This window comes from Xyrauchen texanus, chromosome 49 (assembly GCF_025860055.1).
Source record: "Xyrauchen texanus isolate HMW12.3.18 chromosome 49, RBS_HiC_50CHRs, whole genome shotgun sequence".
NCBI lineage: Eukaryota > Metazoa > Chordata > Actinopteri > Cypriniformes > Catostomidae > Xyrauchen > Xyrauchen texanus.
In genome coordinates, this window is record NC_068324.1 from 18,455,931 (window position 1) to 18,466,591 (window position 10,661).

Here is a 10,661-nt window from a genome sequence, read left to right on the forward strand (position 1 = left end):
CACACACACACACAAATCTTATTCACCTGAGCACAAATGTGTCCTTGCGAATTTTACTGCTAGATTTTATTTCGTTCAAAGTTTTCATCCAAATTTTCCAAACATCCAGAATGCTGAATTATAGAAATATAAATGTAAGATGCAACAATGTCATATCACAAATCCCCGTTAAACATTTTTATTGCGTTGATCTTTTGATCATGTTGTGATCTTGAACACTTCTGTTCTGTTTACAATAAAGTTCTTTATCAAACACTACCAGGACACTTGGCCAGGTTACTGCTGGTGATTCACTGAGCACTTCACCTCTGCTTATTGACATGCGCACTAGAGGGGGCAGCAGGAGGGGGGTGTAAGGGGCGGGTTTGGGTATATAATACTTCTCTCAGAGAACTTTTGCCTGTCGCCTTATTTTTGGGACAGCTCCACACAACATCCTAACACAACTGGGGAAACTAAACCGACCTGCAATTTCTCAACCAAATACAACAGCACGGCATTTTTAACATTACAGCAACTGTCATGGAGGACCAACTTAAACATCACTCTGTTTGCCACACCTGCTTAAGAACAGACAGGTTCATAAATAAGGTAAAAACAAGAGAGAAAAATCTCTTCGAATGCTTTAACAATCTTTAGCAAAACTTGGAAAACTCTGGACATGATATAATGCATTAAGTCATGCATAACTTCTCTTTAAGCAGAAAAATGCGAAAGTCAGACATAGAATATAATTTTTTTAACAAATAGAAATGAACATGATTGAAACGGAGCAATTAATATAAACCAACAACATGCAGTTTACTTTTGCACGGCCAGTTAAAGTGCAGTAATACAACGGAGCATTATTATTATTATTATTTACATTTGACACTTCATTCTTGACACGCGCGCAGAAGAGAATTTGCGCGAGGTGGCGACAGCACTTTAAACTAGCGGGTTTTCATGGAACCTGAATGCTGAGTTGTGAGTAATGAGATAGCGGATTATTGAGCAGTCTTGCAACTTGTTGGGCATTTTATAAGAGCTGAAAGGAGAAAATAAAAGCAATTTTCGGCTTGTATAAGCAATTCCTCCTTTAGCGTTAAGCAGATAATGAAAAAGTCAATGCATGAATGCATTATTCTTCATCGTTCGAAGGAAAGCATTTGTGAATTCAATGCATTTAGGAAACCAAGACGATGCTCATGACAATAGATTAGCAGATGTATAGACTTTAGCATTATCTTTAGATTAAAACGAGATGCATAATTACAAAAAGTGTTTTTGAGTCAATTAACTAAAATGCATGTTATGCACCTATGTCATATAGGCTATGCATTCGTCCTACTGTAGCCTACATACTGCATTTGCATACTGTTTTTGTGCAGATAATGGAAAAGTCAATAACCATACATGTACTTGTCAGTCCTAGAGTGTTTGAAGTATTGCACTGATTAATTCAACGCCTTGAATGTATTAATAACAGCCTACAGACATGTTCCGATCTGTGAAGTTAGACTTTATCTTAGGTTTAAGCAGCATCATATGTCGTTGTCTTTAAACTAAAATTCATGTTTTCTCTCCAGATCGTACAGATGTACTGGTCCATAAGGATGCCCATATGCATACTGTTTTTGACCCTATACGCCTTTGAGGTCGCTTCAGCAGAGACGTTATGTGGCGGAGAGCTGGTGGACGCGCTACAGTTCGTGTGTGACGGCACAGGCTTCTATTTCAGTATGTACATTTACGCAACTCCGTGTTTTCCAATGCATTTGCAGATTAGCTTTAATCTGATTCATAATGTTATTTTAGAGCAGGGGCATTTCATTTTTGACGGGAATGAAAACGAGGCTGTGAGCGATATATTTACAATCTCGGGTTGTATTTGTACTTGTACAACCTCTCGCAGCCTCGTTTTCATTCCCGTTCAAAAATGGCGCTCCCCTGAAGAAGGTCTGTTCAGGTTGTTGTTCAAAAACCTGGAAGAGAATTTTCAAATTATTTCAAACTATGGGTTGTCTCTGCTCTAGATATTCCTATGGGTTTCTATAAGCGCTGTTTGGGATTTATGACTAAAATAAGCGTGGTGACAAACATTACTTGAAGATATATTTGTTCGTTTTGTTCTATAAATGACTTAAAAACATCAAACGTGGATATTTGAAGCCATTTCTTCAGGCATGTTCACTTACATGCATGTGGTATTTATAGTCCTTATCTAGCAACTCATCTAGTAACATATATTTTTAAAACACAGCAGCTTAAAAATTCACATTAGATGTATGACTAGGAGTAATTTAGGTTGTAGAACAAAACGTCCAAGTATCCTCAAGTAATGTTTACCATAAACGTGTTTTACGGTTAAATTGGAAAACCCCCATTCTAAACACCTATAGGAAATTCCAGAGGGAACCCATTTGGAATTAGCCATTTGGTTTCACCTATAAATTGATGCCACGTATGAGCTGCTCTACTGCGATGTCCACTGCCTATTGCTCTAATGCACGTATGATGTCGCCAATGGCCAGCTTTACGTGCAAAGTCCTGAAAAAATGTGATGACTGGGCACATTCTCTTGCAATATCTGTGATCGCATATGAAAGGGATGCTAAATGAGCCACAATGACCTGGTTGTTTACTTGCACATTCCACCAGGGAAAATAATAGTACCCAAGTGGCACCCATTCTATTCACCTCTCCAGAAGTGTTCCTAGGCTACACTCAATTGAAAAAAAAAGTTGTTGGTCATCTTACATGGCTGGATGGATTGAGACAGCATCATTAATAGCTTAGTGTAACAGATACTAACCAATATTTTCACACTATTCCAATGCAATGTTTACATATTGTACAATATAAATTGTAGCATTGCATGTTGATACGACTGGTGATCGATTGTAGACAGCTTGCATGCACAAAGGGGGTCAACCACAACTTTTTAAATATTTGTCGTCATTCTCCTGCCAGCACTGACAAACAGACTAGGCCTTTTTGGTTTTTTGGCCACAGCAGCCTAACTGCCCAGAAAGATCATTATCCAATTTAAGCCAGCACCCCCCCACACACACCAAATCCATTCCTGTTCCATGTTTCCCATCGTACATCCAAGAAGTACCTTGTCAGATTAATGCAACTGTGAGAAGCATGAATCATTCACATAATATTTGACTGAAAATCAACTGTTCCTTCATTTTCCCTGTCAACAACCCCCTCCCCCCATTCCTGTGTCCTGTATCCTGTATCATTCATGCCAAGTCTGTTCTTCCTCCCCTCCCTCTTTCCACCGTTCATGCTCTCTTTATATTTGCTGAGCTGGCAAAGGACAAGGTCAAAGCATAGCCACCATTTTTATAATTTACTCATCCAAATAGAAGCAAAGGCTTTTTCCTTTCAACTCTTTGCCTGAGATTTTTTGTTGACTTTTCGATTATCTCTGCCCGATAGCACACGTACATCACTCAGACGTCTGTTTGTTGTGTGTTTACATTTGGAAGAAGTTTTTTCATTCAGCAGATGTCTTTGAGACGTTTATGATTTAGAATGTTTGTAAATGAGCTTTTTTAAAGATGTTTAGAAGACATTAATTAGAATGCGATCCAGATGAAAGACTTTTAAACAGACATCTCAGAGATATATGTGTGCTGTCTGGGTTGTTTGTTTGTTTGTTGAATGTATTTGCAAGTTTGATGGCAACTCTTTGAACTAACCTTAGTTTGCTCTTTTGTTTTGTCTGACATGTGAGCAGAGCAATATATTGTTTTGTACTACCCATACTGAACCCCCCCCTCAAAAAAAAAAAAAACTGCTTGTCTTCCAGCCTGCCAAACTGGTGTTAACTGGTTTAAGGCAGTCTCCCAGCTTGGTCAAGCTGGTGCTCAGCTGTTTTAGCTGGACAGCCAGCTGTTCTCCCAGCCTGAACAGCTAAAAAGTGTCAAGACCCCTTTTAAACCAGTTAACAGACAAACCTAGAGGACAGCTATGGCCAGCATACCATCTTAGGATGGTTTAAACTGCCTTTCTCCATGTTGTACATTAACTGATGGTGTTTATTTTTATGCCTGCAGATCAACCAACCAGGTCGAAACCATCCCAAAACAGGCGTGGGATTGTGGAGGAGTGTTGTTTTAGCAGTTGTAACCTACAGCTGCTTCAACAATACTGCGCTAAACCTGCCAAGTCAGAGAGAGATGTGTCCAGCACTTCGCTACAGGTGATGCCTGCGATGCCAGCATTAAAACAGGTATGTTGACCGTGGGAAAACAAAACAACTCTCTTGTGGCTTATCACAACTCACCATCTTGAACATCTTGTGCAGTTTCTGCTGAACTCATGCAACCTGGCATGTGGGTTTAAAGAAAACAGTGAACAAGTGTAAGGACACTGTATCTTGTAAGCAAGTATTTGCACAAAACTGCTGACCAAGTGGAAAATGATATGATTCAATGAGAGGTCATCTATAGGTTGTAATTTTTCATCACAAACTTGGATTTGTGGACAAAGTCTCTCAGAAAAAGGCCTGGGTTATTGGACATTGGGGATGAAGGGGACGATGTCTTTATGTCCTTCCTGGTCATTGTCCATTCTGAAGTCCTTTCCGTTTTTGATGAGTTTAGTTGTTTTGCCAGTTAAAGCGTTGTGTCGATAGCCAATTAAACTGGATATGTTATAGAAGTTGCAGTTGGGATAAGAGAATTTTAAGTGGTTCTCAGTATTGCCTCAGTGGTTTAAGATCAGCCATTATTCTCTAAATGGATGGACCTTTGGCAAAATGGCTACAAAATCATTAAAATTGTTACCTCAAAATTTTAGTCTTGGTTAACCAATATTGAACTTGAGTTGACCCTATTTTGAGATCCACTAAGGAAACAAGTGGCAATGTTTTTGATGACGCAATAGAAAGAATCTTCATTCTGAAAGTGTCTGAAAGAATTCCACTTGTCTCTGGAGACATCTTCTAACGTTATTTTTGTCATTACAACAGGAGGTCCCAAGAAAACACGTGACCGTAAGATATTCCAAATATGATGTGTGGCAGCGAAAGGCCGCCCAGAGGCTACGGAGGGGCGTCCCAGCCATCCTGCGAGCAAAGAAGTTTAGGCGGCAGGCGGAGAGGATCAAGGCCCAGGAGCAACTCCACCACTATAGACCTCTTATCACGCTGTCCAGCAAACTGCCGCCCATCCACCTTCCGACAGAAAACTATGTCAGCCACAAGTGAACCCGGGATAATTTGCACAGAGTTGATAAAAAAAGACTTAGGGATAAAAGCTTTTTGTCTCTGATGTCATTTCTGTGGCAGTCTTCATCAACCCTCCTTCCTTCCCTACCAGACGTGCTCACATGCTCTTCCAGTCTCTTTTCTCGCTGTTTCATTCACCAACAAAAAGGCACATCATAAACGAGAGGGAAAAATGTATGCGGCAATGCCATTGCGGAACGTTTTGCCAGTATGGTGGACATTGGAACATGAGGAACAGCTAGCACGAAAGAACCCATTCCACTGCAATCTCCCGAGACTAAAGTACCACTCTTTTAGTCCTTTTACATATTAGTTTGCACCTCTAACTATAAAGGGACATCCACACTGTAAGGAATTGTTGTAAATTTAGATTCCTGTTCCAGCACCTTGTAATCACAAATGAAACGCAGAGAAGAGTCTGCGATTTGCACATCGCCACGGATTACGTCAAAGTTCTTGTTGAGTAAATAAAAAAGGCACTATTTTTTTATGGACTATGAACATGTAGCTCAAAAAATGTCATGGTGCAAGCTTTGGGAATGGACTCAAAGGAGAAATGGTTCAAAAGCATGTTTTTTTTCCTCTGAAAAATTATTAAACTTTCAGTTTTAAGGAAAGTGTGACTTTTGAAAAAGAAAGCAAGAGCAAATTGGCTGAGTGGGATAACACTGCATGCAGATGTGTCATTTGTTGAGACGCAAGACACAATGTATGCCTTTGGTCCCGGTGCTACCATTTGCAATTAAAGAAAGGAGCAGTGTGGGGGCGCTGAAGGGAACATGTTCAAATGCCTGGACATCTACCGTGGCTGCACAGAACCCCTGCTTTGCACTGAGGGACATTATGACCTTAAAAATGTGGGATGTTTGTATTTTCTATGTTCTTTTTCGTGAAAATGCGTAAAGGAAAAAAGAGAACAAATAGTTACGTTTCTGGTACCATGACATTCTCGTTGTTGCAAAATAGGCTTTGTGTTTTTGTAGCGTTTTTTTTTTCTTCAGTTTTGAAAGAAAGGCACAAATATCAATTCAAAGGGAAAAACGCAATAATGTCAACTAACATATATTTTTAACGTTTATCAGTAGTATTCACATGCTTTTGCCTGAAAACAAATACTTGAATATATATAAATATATTATATGGAATAAATATGAATATATATTATAATTAGTTTCCAGGGACATCATGTAATATTCTTTTAGTCTGAGCTGTATCTTGCGTAATGAGCCGCCAAGCTTTTTGTTTGTTTAAGTACAAATATGGGCACTGTATAAAGGCATTATTTATTTTGTTATAAAATTATATATATATATATATATAAATATATAAAAATTGGTCCAAATACAGTAATATACATAGCACTGATGCTCAACTAATGGATTTTATTTTATATATGCTCTCTTTTGTTTCCCATTTTACATGTAAATGCTTTTTGTAGATGCTTTGTACCAAAAAAAAATTTCTTCCGTTTGGTTCACCACAGAGCTATTTTAAAATCAGTATTTTAACAGCAGCTGTAGCCTGGATCGCTAAGGCATGTTGTAATACAAAAATAGGCACATACTCGGAAAACTCTCGCTCCCTCCCGCATGACTTTTTCTTTAATCTGCCAAATGGATTTCTGTTAAAAAACCCAAAACAAAAACAACTTGGGTTTAACTTTTATCACAAGGATCTGGAGACAGCCGGTGTTTATAAACTATGATTGTCCTCAAGCCACTACAGTTTAAGCCATTTTCTTTATTGTATAATTATTTTTGGCTTCTCAGAAGTATGGTACAAGAGATAGCCATGTTTTGGGGGTTCAGAGGAGCTTGCAGGATGATAGAGGTGTTGTCCTTGGTTCATTTTTTCCCTCTTGTTGCTGAGTAATTCCGACACCAATCCATTATGATATCACAAAGATCAATTATGATATCATCTTACATGCCCTAAGTCCTCTTATTTCCTTTCGGTAGGGGTGTTTTTTCAAGTCCTCCTTGTATCTCCATCTCAGTGGTTGAAGGGCTACCGTAGTAAACCATACTTCAAATATTCACCTTAATTCTCAGGAAATATCAGTGGATTTGAGCAAAGAGACATTGGGTTAAAGTTGACTCTACTGATTTGTCAAGAAGTAGGACAACTTGCAAACCTAATACATGGCTGGTATATCATTTCATGTAGTTTCTCAGCCAAGAACTAAAGACAACAAGCCGATATCGTTTCTTGCACGTATCCCAACTTAGTACCTTGAAGGTCTAAGAGCCTGCAGTATAACCCCTCTGCCTTGATAATCCAATATTTATCTGATTATTCAGTTGTGACAAAGCAGTGCAATTATCGTGATTTTTATTATTGTTATTTTTTATTATCTGAACATCTCATATTTACAGAGTCGGTTGCAATTACTTATTACGTTATTCCAGCATGGACTGCATTCACTGTTGAGTTCTCTCAAACTGGTTACACACATTTCTGTGTAAACAGTGCAAAAAAAGTGCAAAAATTAAGGGATCCTTTGCCTTTCACAGGCAACAGTTTGATATCGGTAGCCCACGCAGCCTGAGTGTATTTTAATTGATTTAGCCTCTGCACGCTAGAACGTCCGAAATGCACAATTCATGTACTTTCATTTTTAATATCAATAAAAACATTTTATCAAACATGTTTTAGTCGTGTGGAACTGTGTGTGTGGATTTTTATTTTTTTGCTGATGTGCACTGTAAATGATTTAGTATGTTTGAGGCCTACAGTACAAAGATTTTCCTTGGTGCTTTTAGAATCTTTTCTGCACTGGCTGATCTGCTGAAGGTAAAAGTGTGCCAAGATGCACTAAAAATGTGACTAAACTGTGAGTAATTGACATGGGAGTAGCCGCACGGCAGGCAGTTTGCTATGCACGCTAGAGTTCAACTCCGAAATCATCCGAATTAAGTCATGCAAACTCTTAGCACGACACTTGGGCACAACACTGTCATTAAACATGCAGTCTATTCTTGTTGTAAACTGTGTTAACGCCTAAATTCTTGATAACATCTACATATTTTCACGTCACTCCAGTATCAACCTTTCACATTTGACATTAAATGGATAAGTGCACACAAAATCAACATTTTATTAGCATTTACTCACCCTTATGTTGTACCAAACTTGTTTGAAATTCTTTCTTCTGTGCATCTTCTTTCCAACATTGAAAGTGAATGTTGACTGAGACCATCAATTTGTAACATTTCCTTTGTGTTCCATGAAAGAAAGCCATACAGATTGGTACAACATTTACATTTATTTTGGGTGAACTATCCAGTTAATATTTTCTGATATCAGAGCCTTCTACTTCATACAATTTTTAAGAATGATGCATCAGTTTGATTATGTTAAAGGGTAGATATTTATTCACCCAAACCAACTGATCACAATTTATTCCCCGGTTTACTCACAGCAAAGTTCTTCTTCGTTCTTCGCTCAGAGCCAAAAAGAAGTGTGAAACAACTGAGCAACTGTGTGATGTTTATGAACATTCAGAAACCGGCCATGCAGATGTGGAATGTGTTTAGAGGAGCATTTAAATATGAGGACGCTCAAGACTACATGTAAAACATTAACTGTGACATTGAAATGTGTTATCAATGACTTCATACCTCATTCTATGAGTAGATCTCACACTAGATCAGTAAAAGAAGCTGTTTTTAACCAATCAATGATGATTTAAAGTAATACATATGCAGAAGATAATGTGTAATTTGTAATGTTTACATTCTGCATTCATGCCGATAATGCACTAACACACTATACGCGGCCATAATATGAACAGATTACACTAATTAATTGTAATTTAACAAAAGATGACACTGATACTACTGCAAAAATGAGTGTATAAAAGTGTTAATAGGCAGACTACAGATAAAATCATGATGATTAGAGACATTTCTAATGTGAATGTGTGAACAGCTTTCAGCTGCAGATGGTATATGAGTAAAGCTTCATATCAAACAAAAGAGTGAATAGGCTGTTAAGAATGTCGCATAGAAATCTCATAAGACTTTTCCTAAAATATGGGTTGCCATCTAGACAATTTACTTCCGTAGAACACAAAAGGTGATTTTCATTTTGTCTTCACAGGGATCATTTGCCATTATGACAAGTGAATAGTGACTCTGGTCTGTCTTGTAAAAAAGGTTAAAAAACCCACCAGAAAACCACAGTAAAATGTATCAATATGAGTCATGCACTATATACCAATCAAATATGGCAGCTATGTCAATAATAACAAACATTGCTGGTTTTCATTGCATCTCATGGCCAAACGTGCAACATAACATCATGATTTTGGTCACGAGACGGGATGAACAATGACTTTACAAAAAATCGAGAGTTCTGGCAAACTAGCCACAAACTTGCCACTCATTATTTTCACATGCAAATGAGCTTGTGATTTGCCACATATGTTTGCCAGAAGATTGCAGCTCTTCACCGGTAGTGGCAAAAATGGACAGTTTGCCACAAAGCTCATTTGAAATGATCAGTAACCAATTTACGGCAAGTTTTCGGCCAATTTACCATGAGCTCTCGATATTTGTAAGGGTAACGTTTGATGTTATCAACATCGACACCATATTCAAGCACTTAAAAAAAAAAAAATGGATAATCTATTCCTTAAATGTTATTATGTTGATTGAAAAATGACTTTGAGAGTTTTAAACTACATGAACATTTTGAGGTAAGGTGGCTGGTCATTTCATATGCAATATTCCTTTAAGATGAATCAGCTCTAGGTCCTATAATTGCGTCGTCTTTTTGAGCGGCACTACTCTGTGGTCAGCCTTTTAACTGTCCAGAACAGCTGACTAAGGAGTACAAGTGCTTCCTTGAAGCCTTTTAGATTCCTTTTAGCTGTCAAATTAGAATGCTGCACATTAACCCTTAGAGCACTAGAGTTTGACAGGTCAACTAGTGAAGCATGGTGGCAGGCGACCAGGCGTGTGTGTGTACATGTGTCTGTAACATGCTATAATGATAAAAGCACTTAGTATAGTCTCTGAAGACACTGGAATAGCATTACACGGCGAGAGAAAATGTTAAATGTTGCAAGACGCTGACCTGCTTGTTTAATTAAGTGCAGTGTGGCAGTTTAAATATTCAAGAGTGCTTCTATAAAATTCCATTTCCCTGCAATAGATTTCTATCAGAAAACAGTGTCTTAACAACGTGGATGAATATTTCAAAATGTAAACTGTCATTCAAGTGTACTGTGTACTCGATGAACCTGTGCAAGTCCCTGGAAATATATTTTCTATATTTTTCCATAATTCATGTGGAAATTCTCTTTGCCAGCATAGGAAAATAAATACAATGTATGTGTTGTACCGTGCTAACGACTGAAAGTGAAGTGTGTTATCATTCTAACAACTCGGGTTTAGTGGAGCAATTTTATGTCATTTAAATCTAGTCATAAACT

The 10,661-nt window shown here is 38.0% G+C and overlaps 1 protein-coding gene across 1 annotated transcript; it reads left to right on the forward strand.

Annotated features, from left to right (window-relative positions):
• The first annotated feature begins 416 nt into the window (after positions 1 to 416).
• Positions 417 to 7,869, forward strand: LOC127640480 (insulin-like growth factor II). Its single transcript, XM_052123078.1, has 4 exons — positions 417 to 591; positions 1,569 to 1,719; positions 4,050 to 4,225; positions 4,967 to 7,869. The coding sequence occupies exons 1-4, from the start codon at positions 523 to 525 to the stop codon at positions 5,201 to 5,203; spliced, it is 633 nt and encodes a 210-aa protein (XP_051979038.1). The 5' UTR covers positions 417 to 522; the 3' UTR covers positions 5,204 to 7,869.
• Positions 7,870 to 10,661: the final 2,792 nt, after the last annotated feature.